General features: G+C 37.1%; 1 protein-coding gene across 1 annotated transcript in view; it reads left to right on the plus strand.

Moving 5' to 3' along the window:
* The window catches only part of RAB21 (RAB21, member RAS oncogene family), a 40,744-nt gene that overhangs the window by 13,028 nt on the left and 11,850 nt on the right, over positions 1-15,866 (plus strand). Inside the window, exons 2-6 of the mRNA XM_026001638.2 lie at positions 1,070-1,129; positions 1,888-1,995; positions 5,844-5,907; positions 13,132-13,186; positions 13,643-13,731. Coding sequence (XP_025857423.2) covers positions 1,070-1,129; positions 1,888-1,995; positions 5,844-5,907; positions 13,132-13,186; positions 13,643-13,731 — 376 coding nt within the window. The remainder of the gene's footprint in view (positions 1-1,069; positions 1,130-1,887; positions 1,996-5,843; positions 5,908-13,131; positions 13,187-13,642; positions 13,732-15,866) is intronic.

Here is a 15,866-nt window from a genome sequence, read left to right on the forward strand (position 1 = left end):
TTTCTGTTACATAAGTACCTGGTATAATTATCAGATACAGGTTAAATAATTGAATCATAAAATAATTGCAGGAGTATTTCAAATAATAGTGGTATTCATACAGTTGAGTCAATTACCAGTTAATATATCTACTATCTTTTTTAGAAATCTCTTAGCTCTTTCTATAATGAATAGGTAAGATGATCTCAAATTAAATGCTCTAAGAGGGATCCCTGGGTGGCGCAGTGGTTTGGCGCCTGCCTTTGGCCCGGGGCGTGATCCTGGAGACCCGGGATCGAATCCCACGTCAGGCTCCCGGTGCATGGAGCCTGCTTCTCCCTCTGCCTGTGTCTCTGCCTCTCTCTCTCTCTCTCTCTCTCTCTGTGACTATCATTTAAAAAAAAAAAAAAAAAAAAGCTCTAAGAAAATATGTTAGCTAATTGAATTTAAATAAATAAAGAGTAAATGCTTTAAGAAAAAATTTGCGCAGCCCTGGTGGTGCAGCGGTTTAGCGCTGCCTGCAGCCCAGGGTGTGATCCTGGAGACCCGGGATCGAGTCCCACATCGGGTTCCCTGCATGGAGCCTGCTTCTCCCTCTGCCTGTGTCTCTGCCTCTCTCTCTTTCTCTCTCTCTCTCTGTGTCTTTATGAATAAATAAATAAAATCTTTAAAAAAGAAAAAAATTTTATGGGGAAAATCTAAGAAAATATTTAATTACCATTTTTTCTTTCTTTTTCAAAAAATCGTTTTGTTTGTTTTTATTTAAGTAGGCTCCATGCCCAACATGGGACTTGAACTCATGACCCTGAGATCAGAAGTCACATGCTCTACCAACAGAGCCAACCAGGAGCCACATTTTTCATTCTGTTTTTCATAGCTTGTAATCATAAAACAAAATACCATTTTTTTAGATTAGAATAAAATAATGTTCTGCCTTCCATGAAAATAATTTTTGGTCATTAATAACTCAGTGATTACTTTTTATCCCAGATAATTTGAATTTCATATTGAGATTATTATTCCATCTATAATTTTTAGGGTAAGAAACATTTTATATGAAATATTGTTTAATGTGTATCTCTTTTCTTAGGCATCATTCTTAACGAAGAAGTTAAATATTGGTGGGAAAAGAGTAAACCTTGCTATATGGGTAAGTTAATCTTTTCCATTGATTGAGAAAAGACTTCTGCTATTCTTTGTATTCCAATAACTAATTGGCTCAAGGAATAGGAATTTGAATTTCTGGATTTTTTAAAAAAAAGTTTAGCTAAAACTTTTTTTTAATGAACAATTTTTCTAAATCAGTCTAAGAATTATACAGTTGTATACATGAATATTACATATCATAACCTTTGAGCTGGGAGAAGGGTAAACTCCGAGGGATTCCATGTCAGAGAAAGTACAGGGTGGATAGACAGCCTGACTGGTCTGTCTTCCCCTCTGTGTTTCCATTCCCACTTTTCAAGGGAATGGCTAGGAGAGTCGGGCAAGGGTAATGCATCAGAGTATCTTTTGGCCAGTAGTCCTGGTATGTGCTCTCTTTCCTTATCTTCTTCCTCTGTGGGGAACCTAAATTTAGGGCAAGGCTTATTCCTGTCTTATAATACCATCTTGGGCTTTCTGATCCTCTGACAAATAAACTGTTTTTTTAGTGGGGGTGGGAAGTTTGCTGAGGAGTAAGAGGGTTGGGAAGGGTAAAGTAACTTTTGTATAATGGTAAAACATTAAATACTGTTTGTAACATAAATTTTTATAAAATTTATAAATTTTATGAAATGTTTTTTTTCCCTTTTAACAGTGCTTTGAAGTTGTCTACCCCACTTTCTAGTTAATCAAAAATTTATTATAGTTGCAACAGCAGATGTATTTTTTTCTTCTGATCTAATAAGTGTTTGTTGCTTTACTTAGGATACAGCAGGTCAAGAGAGATTCCATGCATTGGGTCCAATTTACTACAGAGATTCAAATGGAGCTATTTTAGTTTATGATATAACAGATGAAGATTCCTTTCAGAAGGTATTCTATTTACTTATGGATCGATTACTTAAATAGAATAACAACACTAATTTTTCAAGTTTCCATTCACATGCTATTGTTTGCTAATTGTGATTAGTCTTGGTTTTGAAAGTAAAACTTGTGCATCAATGGTTACCACTCATATTTCTTGATGCAGTATTTAATTTATGTTTACATTGTGAATAACAGTTACTGTTGATCACAAAGCTTTCTCAGATCTTAGGAAAGGGAAATAATTTGAAATAAAACTATAAAAATCAAGGGGCTTGTTTTTTCTCCATTTTAAAGAAAAATCACACTTATTTCTTGATTTCCATATACACTAGGCACATAAATACTTGGTATAGCTGCATAGGCTCCCTAATTGTAAAGAGGAAAAAGAGCTTAAACTTGATTTAGCTTTTCCTTTTGACAATTAGGGAGCTAAATCAAGTTTAAGCTCTTTTTTCTTACTAAGTGTCCTGGAGGATAGAATATAAAATTTAAAGGACATTCTAGGTAGTATTTATTTTAAACCTTTTTCATTATTTTTCACCCTCTCTCTCTTTTTTATTAAAGATTTTATTTATTTATTAGAGAGAGGGAGAGAGAGGGAACAAGGAGGAGGAGAAGCAGAAGGGAAAGCAGATTCTCTGCTGAGCAGGGACCACTACGCAGTGCTCCATTTCAGGACCCAGGATCATGACCTAAGCTGAAGGCAGATGCTTAACCCAACAAAGCCACCCAGGCGCCTGTCACCCCTCTTTTTTTTTTTTTTTTAAAAAAAGATTTTATTTATTCATGAGAGACACAGAGAGAGCTAGAGGCAGAGGCACAGGCAGAGGGAGAAACAGGTTCCATGCAGAGAGCCCGATGTGGGACTTGATCCTGGGTCTCCAGCATCACGCCCTGGACTGAAGGTGGTGCTAAACCGCTGAGCCACCTGGGCTGCCCTGTCACCCCTCTTTTATTTATTTGTTTGTTTGTTTGTTTATTTATTTATTTAATTTATTTTTAACACTATTGGTCTTGTGTCTTTTTTTTTTTTTAAGATTTTATTTATTTATTCATGAGAGACATAGAGAGAGGCAGAGACACAGGCAGAGGGAGGAGAAGCAGGCTCCATGCAAGGAGCCCGACGTGGGACTCGATCCCAGGATTTGGGATCAGGCCCTGAGCCAAAGGCAGATGCTCAACCGCTGAGCCACCCAGGCATCCCCGCTGAGCCACCCAGGCGTCCCCCCTCTTTTAAGCATACACCAGAAATGTAGAATTTTTAAAGTTGTTTGGAACCAAAAATAAATTGATTAAACTTCTCTCTGAATTCTCATCACAGTCAGGATGGTGATTAATTATTTATTTCACCCTTCCTCCTAAAGCCCCTCTTGGAATAAATTTGTGAAGGGTATGTAACTAAAAGGATTAATTTCCAAGGCAGAAAGTTTACTTACCTTGAGTTACAGGTTTGTTCTGTTCCTGTTGAAATCACCTGCCGTTTTAGTTTCAGGTGAGTTATCTTTTTTTTTTTTTTTTTTCATTTGTTTTTCAGTATTTAGCTGAATGAAACAACTATACAAGTTAGTCCTTGGATTATTACATATGGGAAAATTTAGTTCAAGGAGTAGAAAAAGGAAATAATAAGTAACTTGCAGGTTTAATGATACTTGAAAAATTTATTTGAGAGCTGTCATTTGTTGTCCCTTCCTGCATTTTGAAATGAATAGAAATGGTTTGTTTTATTGATTATAAGAGAAGGTTGAGTCTTTTAGATTGAAAAGTGACCATTTATCTCTTTCTGCATAACAAAACCCCCAGAACTTGGTGGCTTAAACCAATGTTTTATTATTTCTCATGATTTTGTGAGTTGACTGGGAAAGTTATGTGGTATCATTGGAGTCACTCCAGTGAACTTGGAATTTGGTTGAGCCAGGACTACCTAGAAAGGCTTGTTCTTCTCCAAATGGCCTCTCACTCCCATCTGGTGTCTCATCCTCCAATGCTCTCTCCACATGCTCCCTCATTCCATATTCTAGACTAAGCTGTTTCTATGACATCGGGATCCCTAGAGTAGCTGCTAGGCCGTCTTAAGGCCTAAGTCTGGAACTGGCATAGCATTACTTCTACCACATTCTCTTGGTCAAAGCAAGTTACAAGACTAGCCTAGCTTCAAACAGAAGGGTAATAGACTCTACCTCTTGCTGAGAGGATTCGTAAAGAATTTGTGACCATCTCTAACTCACCACAGAACGTATGGGGGTAATGAATAGGATGCCTGCAGAGGGGATTTAATTGCAGATGAATAGCAAATTTTTTTTAAAAAATTGGTTAAATTTAGTAGGTTATGATACTACCTATCCAGGGAGTAGAGGAATACATAATTTGATTCTGATATGTTTCCTTAGAAATGATGAAGATGTACAATTTATATCAAATTGTCACATTTTTCTTATGGGACATCAACTAGGAATGTAAGTTTAGTAGTTTTCTAAAACTTCATGTACACATGTAAATGAAACAAAAAGATGGGGCTGTACTGAGAAAACTGTGGTTCAGTGCTCTGAGAGAGATAACCTTTGCTTTTACTAAGGTTTGGGGTTTATTAAACACAGTTCCTCTGCATTCTTGCAGAGAACAGCAGTGTAGAGCTGTTATATTTATATTGTAGGATCAGATGTCTGGCAAGTGCTTACTTATCACATATTTAATGTAACTTTTGTAGTTTAAAGATGTGTATGTATTTTTTTTAGGAAGATGTATAAATTCTGTGTGATTTGATAACATGGAAATTAAATTCCATTACAAAAAAATGAAAGGAGGTATTCAAGTTTGTTTTTTATCCTATTTTATTGTAATCAGTATATTTAAAATCATGAGTTCAAAAGATTAATTTATTTAATTTGAATGTACTCTCCAACTGTGCCTACTCCTGTGTTTCTTCCATAGTGAAGAATCTCTTTGTTACTGGAGTCTTTGTATACCAATGGTTCTCCACCAGGGTGTGGCACTTTCTGGAGACATCTTTGGTTATCCCAGCTGGAGGGTGGTTCTGATACCTAGTAGGTAGGAAGCCAGGGATGCTAATCATACATTGCACAAGACAGTTCCTCACAATAAAGAGTTAACCTGAGCCAGAATATCAGTAGTGTTGAAGTTGAACACACCTGTCCTACACTAAAGTATAAAAGTTTATTTTGGTACTCTTTTTGGTGCCCATATACGTTTTTTTTTTCCCTCCTTTTTTTTTTTTTTTTTTTTTTTATTTATTTATGATAGTCACAGAGAGAGAGAGAGAGGCAGAAACACAGGTGGAGGGAGAAGCAGGCTCCATGCACCGGGAGCCTGATGTGGGATTCGATCCCGGGTCTCCAGGATCGCGCCCTGGGCCAAAGGCAGGCGCCAAACCGCTGCGCCACCCAGGGATCCCATTTTTTTCCCTCCTTTTAAGTGTGTAACACAGAAGCTTCTATGCCCTCTAATTTGGAACCCATTGGAGTACAAAAGACTTTTAATTTAAAGATTGATGTTCTTAAGTCCAAAGTGACTCTACAAGCATTTGTTATCAGAGGCTGGAGTTGATATGCTTTTGCTCTAGCAAAATCTGTGAAACATTTATGAAAATTTAAAGTTAGTCGTGTTTTTGTCTATACCTCTATACAGATATAGAGAGAAGTCATTCCATTGGATGTTTGTTATGTTGTGATTTGCAATATAGTTAGTCAATAAATGATCCTACAATTAATCATTTCTAGTAACAACTAAATATATGGGCTGTTAGACAAATCCTGTGGTGTTTTGACAATGGAGTTTGAGGTATTGTAATGGTAGTTGTAACAGGATTTATTTTAATATTTACTCTTTTATATACACAGGTAAAAAACTGGGTCAAAGAATTACGGAAGATGTTGGGAAATGAAATCTGTTTATGTATAGTTGGTAAGCATCATCACTTTTTTAAAAAAAAATGTCCTCTGTTTCAAAAAAAAAGTGCTCTGTTTCCTTAATGTTTTATTAGAGAATAGCAAATAAGTAATTCTAATTTTTAAAGTTACATGAGAAAGGAAGAAGAGTGATATTTTAATGTTTTAGAATAACTTACGATTTGTAAGTCCTCTTTCAGGAGATTCAAACTTCAGGGAAGACCTTGGGGAGCAAGTGGGAAACTAACCATGTAAAGTTTCAACTCCCAGCCTTGCTTCGATTTGCTCTTTAGTTTTTTTTTTTTTTACCGTTAGATTTTCTTTAGGAAAAAAGTTTAGAAACTACTTTAAAATAAAAGTAACAACTAAGGCTACTGTTCTTGTTTAATACATTTAACTATATACGTTTTTGACAAATTTGACTCCCAAGGTATGAGTAGTTCTTGATACGAAGGTAGAGGAATACTCTGGGTAGAATGAAGGAGCTCTAGAACGCACTGTTGGACTTCTGGAATTTCTCTTTGGTTTCCTTTTCCTTTAGATGATTATTTCTGTGATAACTATTGAGCAGTGAAGTATACCAGACACTATGCTATGTTCTTAGTAGACATCATCTCATGTGATCCTTATATTTTTATGGGAAAATTCCTCTCTCCAGAGGAAGCTTTGTCCTGGAGATATTTAGTAACTTGTACAGTATCAAGTAGCTGTCAGAGATGGATACGAATTGAAGTCATTCTGACTCCTGTGCGTTGGTATTAATCCCTATGATGAATAGCCTCATGCTGTCGTCTTTCTTCTTTTCTGCATGATTGGTAGAGTAAAATGGCCTAGAAGAAACCAGGTCAGTTTTAATGGTCGGCACATTTGACTTTTTAAAGAATTTTTATTTTATTTATTTATTTTTTAAGATTTTATTTATTGAGATAGAGTGAGAGAGCGCTTCGGAGAGGGGCAAAGGGAGCCGGAGGAGCCGACTCCCTGCTGAGCAGAGAGCTCAGTACAGGGCTCCATCTCAGAACTATGGGATCCTGACCTGAGCCAAAGACAGACACTTAACCAACTGAGCCACCCAGGAGCCCCAAGGATTTTTTTTTTAAACTAAAATTTACATTTCTTACATTGTATCATCATTAGATTGGTAAACTCTACAGTTCCACATCAGGGTGCATGTCTGGGCTTCAGGCCAAGGAAATGATCTGACTTCCTTTTAAGTCTAGAAGCTAGATGTTAGGTTAGATGGCAGGAGTATTTCGGAATGGAACCCTGTAGTAGTAGACCACATGGGAATTTAGGTCAAAGCATTAGGTGGTCTTTAGTCTGGTTTTGTCTGGTATCTGGGACTTAGTGGGAGTGGAAGTGGCCACAGTATGAATGACTAAAGATTTGATCATTTGGGATTCTGGTTATCTCTCAGAGGAGGGAAAGAAATGACTAACATATACTTAAGCCTCAAGAGTTTACTTCACCAAGGTTACAAAGTAACATTTTTCAAAAAATAGGTGGATGAACGTTATGAGTAATTAATTATATAAGTAATTTAATAAGTATATGTAAGTAACTATATATTCTTCATGTTCATATTATAAGAAGGTTTAGGAATATTGGATCTGGTAGCTTATTGTCCCAAGTAGTGTCAGATAATCCTCATTTTAATGTTATATAATGTTTATTAATGATTGGTATAAAGCTTAAAAAGCTCTCCGTTTCTGTTGGCAAGTGTGACATGGAATTTTAGTTGTAATTCATTAGTGAAAGAATTTTGAGAGCCTATTTATCACAAAAGGAAAATTTCACAAAGTTAATATATCTGTGTAACCAGTAACTTAGAGGTCTCACCTGTGATTCTTTTTCATCTCAACACTTCTCCAGCTGCCTTCCTGTCACCATCACCCACCTCCAGACACTGTCTGTCTTGACTTTACTGCATGGACTAGTTTTGTAGAATTTTATATAAATGAAATTATATAGTATGAACTCTTGTATTTTTTTTTTTTGCCTTAGATTATGTTTGCAGGATTCTTCTATGTTTTTGTTTTTAGTTATAGTTCATTTTATTCTCTTTGCTGTCTCGTACTTTTATAAATATTCCATAATTTATCCTTTTGTTATTGGTAGGCGTTACATTGTTATTATTTTTTTTAAAGATTTTATTTATTGAGAGACACAGAGAGAGGCAGAGACACAGGCAGAGGGAGAAGCAGGCTCCATGCAGGGAGCTCGATGTGGGACCCTGTGGTCATGCCCTGGGCTAAAGGCGGCGCTAAACCGCTGAGCCGCTGGGGCTGTCCGCATTATTTTTCCATATATTGATTTTCATTCCTCTTTTTTTTTTTAAAGAATTTATTTATTTATTTATCATTTGTTTATTATTTATTTATTTATTCATTCATTCCTTCCTTCCTTCCTTCATTCCTTCATTCATTCATTTGGGACACAGAGGGTGAGGCAGAGAGATAGACTGAGGGAGAAGCAGGCTCCCCGCAGGAAGCCCGATGCAGGACTCGATCCCTGGACCAGGATCACACCTGAGCCGAAGGCAGACACTCAACCGCTGAGCCACCCAGGCGTCCCTCATTCTATTTTTATTTTTTTTAATTAAAAAAAATTTTTTTATTTTATTTTTTATTTATGATAGGCACACAGTGAGAGAGAGAGGCAGAGACATAGGCAGAGGGAGAAGCAGGCTCCATGCCCTGGGAGCCCAACATGGGATTCGATCCCGGGTCCCCAGGATCGCGCGCTGGGCCAAAGGCAGGCGCCAAACCACTGTGCCACCCAGGGATCCCTCATTCTATTTTTGTTTAAACATTTTATTTATTTATTCATAGACACAGAGAGAGAGGCAGAGACACAGGCGGAGGGAGAAGCAGGCTCCATGCAGGGAGCCCGATGTGGGACCCGATCCTGGGTGTCCAGGATCATACCCCAGGCCATAGGCGGCGCCAAACCGCTGCACCACCAGGGCTGCCCCCTCATTCTATTTTTTATAGTAGTTCAGTGTTTATTTGTTCTTTATTGCTAAATTCAAAATAATAAAGCAACTTCCCAAGATTGTGATGAAAATTAAATAATGATTTGGAGATCACTTGGCATAGTCATTTGACAAATATTTGTTCCTTTTCCTCTAAATAAGACAGCCCTTCAAACATTTGGACAGTTCACCTGAAGTCTATGTTCTCTGGTCTTTGATTATTTTTCATTTGGTCTAACTTGTAGACATTCTTATCCTGATTATTTTTTCTTAGGTTTATTTCATTGTATAAGTGTGTTTTCTACACTTGAACACTAGAATCCAAACATTGTTGAGTCAATGTATACTTAAGTGGCCCTCTCTTTTAAAAATTCTCCCATTATCATTCTACCAATGTTGCCCACAATTGCATATACTATTTAGCATCTCAGTTCAGTGTCTCTTTTACATAGATTATGGTTAAAAGAAATCTGAAGCACTTTTTTGTAAGTATTGCTCTTCTGTCAAGCTTTTTCCATCTTTTGCTTGTATAATTATTTAAACCTAAGTGTAGGATTTCAACTTGTCATGTTTCTGAATCTTTTCATGTAACATGGTTCACTAGGTTTTTCACGTAAATTAAATACTTAACTTTCTAGATCCTTATGTAAACTACTTATAATGTGATAACCAGTAATGGAAAACCCCATACTTTGCTAGCAGAGATTTTTTTTCCCTTTCAGTTTTAGTTACTCTATTGATTAGTACTTTTAGCTGTGGTTGCTCTACTTGATAACATTTTGCTTCTAGTCTGTCCTTAACATACGTATGTTTATTAAACAAAAAGTCACCATTTATTGAGTTCTAGTTACTGTTCTAAGAACTATACATTTATGCTTTCATTAAGTTTTCTGATAACACTACAGAAAGGTATTGATTGTTGCCATTTCCATTTCACACATGAAAAGTGGGCTGAGAGCTTGATACTTTCCAAAGTACATAGCTAGTTAGAGGTAGACCAGGGTTTTTAACTTTGGTTTATCTGCTATATCAAGCCTATATTCTTAACCAGGACTATATTGCTTACTGTGTTACCAGTATAAGAATAAGTGAATGACATAGATATGGTCCTTGTCTTCCCAGAGCTTATCTTGTAGAGAGAGGGAGAAAAACAAGCTATTATTGTATATTACAGTAAATGCTATGAAGGGGGAAATACAGAGTGCTGTGGTAGCATTAAAGCAAACCTAACTAAATTTGGGGGGTGGAGGGATGTTAAAGGAAGACTTTCCTTTAGATGAAGCCAGCAGGGTGATAGTAAAAAGTGTGTTGCCTATCATGGGCTTTAATTTTCTCATAACAGTAATAATTTTCCATTTGATCATTCATTCTGATGATATAGGTTATATTAACAACTCTTTATTGAGCATGTACTATATGCCAGGACTTTTACATCATATTTTCACATCAACCATGCTAAGTTTGTTAGCTACATTTGTATAAAGTGATACTAAGAGAGGGTTAGTAATTTTCCCCAAGTTATATAGTTATGAAATGATCCAGGACATAAAAAAAACAAACAAACAAGTTTTATCATGTTTAAAGCCTTTGAAAGCTTCTTTTGACTAGCCCATATACCATCCAATCTAAGCCAAATAGGGTTCTAGCCCTTTATTTCCATTAGGACATCTGCCCTTAGCAATGGGTATATTCCTTTCATGTTCTTAATTTAAATGTGTATTTATAAAGAAGATAAAGTTTTCACTGTTCTTAACAGGGCGGCTTTCCCTCTTCCTCTCCAATAGCTTTAGTCCTTTTCCCCCCCTAATCTTTATTCTACTGTACTTTGCTTGGTGGTAATCCTTGTTTTCAGATGTTTCAAGCCTATTAGTTCCCTATATAGATGCATAGTAGTATTGAGATAGATGAGTGTCAAAGCCTTAATCCTTTAGATGTCTTGCATTTAAAAAAAATTTAGGTTTTGAGTTTTGGAAAGCTATCAGTCACCAAAATAGTTTTTTGAGACTCTGCTATCCTTTTATTAACACTGATTATTGAAAGAAATAGTGGTTAACAAAAGGTTTTTGTTTAAAAGAATAATTAGGTTATTAAAATAGGTACCTGTTTTAATGATGGCTAAATTTATTAAAGTTAGGTCAGTTTAAAATATTTTTAGAGAAGAAAGCAGTATCTGAATAATTATCCCCAAATATTTGTTTGAGGCAGTAAATTATCTTTCTCTGTCCTCATTTAAAAAAAAAGTTGATAATTCTGATAGAATTTGAAAGCAGAGGTATTAAAGATTGAGAAGAACAACATAGGGGTTTTAATTAATTGGAACAAGTCTCCTGTTTTACCTTTTTAGAGTGGGAGAATCTTGTGCCTCTGTTGTTGGAACCACCAGCCACTAGGTGGTGCTTTTTGCATTCTTCATAGCATAAAACAACTTGTTTTTCTTCTGGTGACTATCAGGTATATAGGCTGTAGTATTTAGCAAATTTAAAATTTTATTGACAAATACAATGTAAGAAATCAGAACTAATATGTTCTTCTTGCTGAGCCAAATAGATAATTATTCAAAGAAGGAAGAGTTCATTACTGAATCTGTTGGTAATCATTGAGCTTTAGTATAGTCTGTTTCCTTCTAATGCTGTGGCTATGGTGTCAGATAGTTACCTGCAACTGCCCATGATTGGGTGCTGGGGTTATTTGAGGCCCTGCATATACAAACCTCTGGGCTTGCAATTCTCAGTTATAAGTATTGCATCTTTCTTTGGGTGCTTACTTCAGTCCTTATCTGAAATTGTCTTCTAGATTCTCTAAGGTTCCAATAAAAGATGACCTTATTTACAAAGGTTTACTCCCCCCGCCCCTTATAAGTTATAATAGAAGAAATGAAAATATTTATTTGAAATATCCTTCCTTAGGGCATTTCCCCCTTTTTTTTCCTGTTATTTCCATTACCTGTAGTATTCTGTGTGTCCAGCCAACTCACCTTAACCTCTGCCTTGTATTTCATAAAAAATCTACATTTTGCAGTTTCTTCACTTTTATTCGGGTGGCTTTTCAGCATAATCTGTTTTATCCAATTGTTTAAGAAGAGTTAAGCTTAATTTTCATAATTTTAAATTTGCATGATGTGCATATATTAAGTTTTCTCATGTTAAACAGTACAGGTTCCTCTGTTGTGGTACTGAAGTTCTTTAAAGGCCATATGTTTATTTTTTAAAGATTTTATTTATTGGGGATCCCTGGGTGGCGCAGCGGTTTGGCGCCTGCCTTTGGCCCAGGGCACGATCCTGGAGACCCGGGATCGAATCCCACGTCGGGCTCCCGGTGCATGGAGCCTGCTTCTCCCTCTGCCTGTGTCTCTGCCTCTCTCTCTCTCTCTGTGTGACTATCATTAAAAAAAAAAAAAATTATTTATTCATGAGAGACACAAAGAGGCAGAGACATAAGCAGAGGGAGAAGCAGGCTCCATGTAGGGACCCTGATGTGGGACTCGATCCCAGGACTCCAAGATCACACCCTGAGCCAAAGGCAGGTGCTCAACCACTGAGCCACCCAGGCGTCCCTAAAGGCTGTATGGTTTGCTTTTTTTCTTTTTTTTTTTTTAAGATTTTATTTATTCATGAGAGACACACAGAGAGAAAGAGAGAGAGAGAGAGAGGCAGAGACACAGGCAGAGGGAGAAGCAGGCTCTTTGCAGGGAGCCCAACGTGGGACTCGATCCCAGGTCTCCAGGATCAGGCCCTGGGCTGAAGGTGGTGCTAAACCACAGAGCCCCCTGGGCTGCCCCAAGGCCATATGTTTAAATGCTTTCTTTAACTAGTTCATATCATTCAGGAAACCAAAATACTCTTAGGGTCCAAGGGACTAGCCTAATCTATTTCATGAATAGTAAGATAGTCTTGCTTAATTATTGACTGGCTGTATATTGATTTGGGACCATTTACATTTGGCTAAGAATCATAAGTTTATTTTCCTAGGTTCTCCATTTTATCATAAATCAAAGAATAGTACCCATCTCTTTGGAAAAGTTATTTTCTCTGACAGAGGCTTCAGCTTCATTGAGCCATCTGAGGGAGGCTGAAGCATTTACCTTGACAGTCATGACCAACCCTTCTATCATAGGGTTTTACCTTATAGTTTTAGGACATGTAGAAGTCTAATGGGGATTTGTATTTTTCCAGGTCATTAAAATGACATTTGTGAATTTAGAATTGGCTTAGTTTTGTTACAAAAAAGAATCAATATTAATATTTGGCATTTTTACTTTCAAACTAGGTAATAAAATAGACTTGGAAAAGGAGAGACATGTTTCCATTCAAGAAGCAGAATCGTAAGTGTTCTCCCTTTCCCTCCCTCTAGTCACTCTTTCTCTTTGCACGGTGTGCTTTACTATTTAGGTATTACTCAAACCTCTTAATATAATATGAGCTATTGGATTCAGTGAAGAAAATTTACATTGGTAATTTCTGGACTTTTGGCAACATTTACAAATATTCCATTCTCACTTCCTTTTTGATTTTAGTAAAAAATGTAAAGAGTGATGCAAAAGAAAACTATCATAATCAAATAGTCACAAAAACTTTTAAAGTGTTTGGGTTCCAAATTAAAAATTTCAAGTGTTGTAATCCTTATGTTCTTACGTAAAATTTGGTTCAGTGTATCTTAATTTCACTAAATATGGATTAATTAGTAAAAGTCACTAAAATCGCTACTTAAAAAATTCTAATAGTTATGACAAAAATATGAACATTTTTTGTATCAATCACTGGTGTTACTTTTTTTTAAGGTATGCAGAATCTGTGGGAGCAAAGCATTATCATACTTCAGCCAAACAGAACAAAGGAATTGAAGAACTCTTTCTTGATCTTTGTAAAAGTAGGTATACTCAGATTTTACGTATTTAGAAAAATAGCTCTTTTAAAAATATCAGTAATATTTTTTAAGTGATATTTTGTGGTCTCAGTGATACATTGATGATTTGTCACATCTACCAGTATTATTATTTAATATATTTTTCTTAAACTCATTTTTTAAAGCTTAAATACCTACTTTAGCTCTGTTTCAAGCAGTAGTTAATGGATATGAAATCGTGAAATCATTGGATAGGGTATGTGCTAAATACACATTAAAATTAAATGCATAACTATCAAAAATAAAAATAGAATACAAAAACTTAAGAGACGTAGCAGCTTGCTGCAGTGGAGGTTATTTCGATCCTGATTTGAGAAAGTAGTGAACAAGAACATTTGTCAGACAGTGGGGACTATATGAATACTGACTGGTATATACCATTTGATGGTATTAAGAAGTTATTGAGGGGTACCTGAACCCTAATTTCAGTCAGTAAAGCATGTGACTTGATCTCTGGGTCATGAGTTCAAGCCCCACATTGAGCATAGAGCTTACTTTCAGAAGATAAATAAAAACAGTAGAGCGAATATATTAAAAAGTTATTGAGGTTCTGGTTCAAATGGTCACATCAGAAGATCTTCAACGTCTACGGGGACACACTTGAGTCTAAAGCTACATATGGAAGAACTTCCTCTTTAAAAAACCTGAAGGTTGGCTGAATGACAACTATATATTGGACAAACAAGAAGAAAACTACATCAAGGAGATGGAAGAGGCTGTAATACAATGTTGCCATAAGCCCCATCCTTGGTGTGGTGACCCACAACCAGAAGAGAACTCAAAACCCATAGCTTCTTCCTAAGGAGTAAAGAATTTGAACCTCACAATGGGCATCACTAACTTTTAAGGTGTAAATGAGAGATGATTCGCCCATCTAACTTTGAAAACTAGTGTGGCTCACATCCCAAGACCTACAAGACTGAAGCAGTCTGAAAAACTGCTCTTAAGGGCTTGCATGGAGACTTATTTGCCCCAGGTCCCAGCTCAGAGGCAGCTGATCACACCAAATGAGGGAGGCTCACCTGCTTGTATTAAAGGCATCACACATCTAGAAGCCTGCTAGTGGAATACTATTTTAGGATGGAGATTGGCAGACACCATCTTCCTGGTCTCCCTTTGCTGTATTTCTCCTTTGCTGTGTTCCGGAGCACCTGTATCCCCTGGAGAGGAGCTTTTATACACATTTGGCGCCCCAGTTTTTGCAGCTGCCATGTAGGAAACACATCTTGATCATTTGACCTGTAGGCCAGGGGAGCTTGTATTCTTGGTCCTATTGGATTATTATATCTGATGTTACTCAAAAAGGAGCTCATATGCCTGTCTGGCACTCCTGATTCTTGTGACTGTTACCAGAGGGCATCTCTACATTACCTGGCTCTAGTGGCCAATGGGGCCTTATGTTCATGGGTCCCATAGGACTGTAACCAACAGAGAAAGAGTTCTTAACTACTATCCATAGGGCACAGCATGAAGGAAGAGACCCACAAGCTCAATTTTTCTGTTATGGACACTTGTTAGCTAATCATCATAACTATAGCCTGAGGGACAAGTTTCAGGTTTGGACCACATTTAGTGGCCTATAGAGCTGGTTTCAAGGACTGTAGGCTCTGGGCACTGTCTTGGTGCTCTTCTACCTTATTCTAGCTTGCTTGTATCACCTAGGAAAGAGCTTATACATTTGTCTGGAGCCTTAATTTTTGTGACTGCTGTCCAGGGGCACCTCCAGATAACCTGGTCTTGGTGGCCAGTGGGGCTTATGATTGCAGTCCCATAGGGCCATATATTTGCATGCTTTTGAGTATTTTTTGTTTAAGAGTTTATTTGAGAGAGAAAGCACAAGTGGGGAGAGGGACTGAGGGAGAGAAGAGTGAGAATCCCAGACTGCACTGAGCATGGAGCCGTACACAGGGCTGGATCCCATGACCCTGAGATGATGACCTGAGCTGAAACACAGTCAGAGGCTCAACTCAACTGAGCCACCCAGACACCCTTATTTTTGCGTACTTTTCAAAGCTGATGCCTAAAGATCGGGCTTCCAGTCACCCTGAATCTAGGTGCTGAGATTCTCCCCTTTGGGACGTTGATAGGTCTTGGGACAT

The sequence above is a fragment of the Vulpes vulpes genome, chromosome 16 (genome assembly GCF_048418805.1).
Source record: "Vulpes vulpes isolate BD-2025 chromosome 16, VulVul3, whole genome shotgun sequence".
Classification (NCBI taxonomy): Eukaryota; Metazoa; Chordata; class Mammalia; order Carnivora; family Canidae; genus Vulpes; species Vulpes vulpes.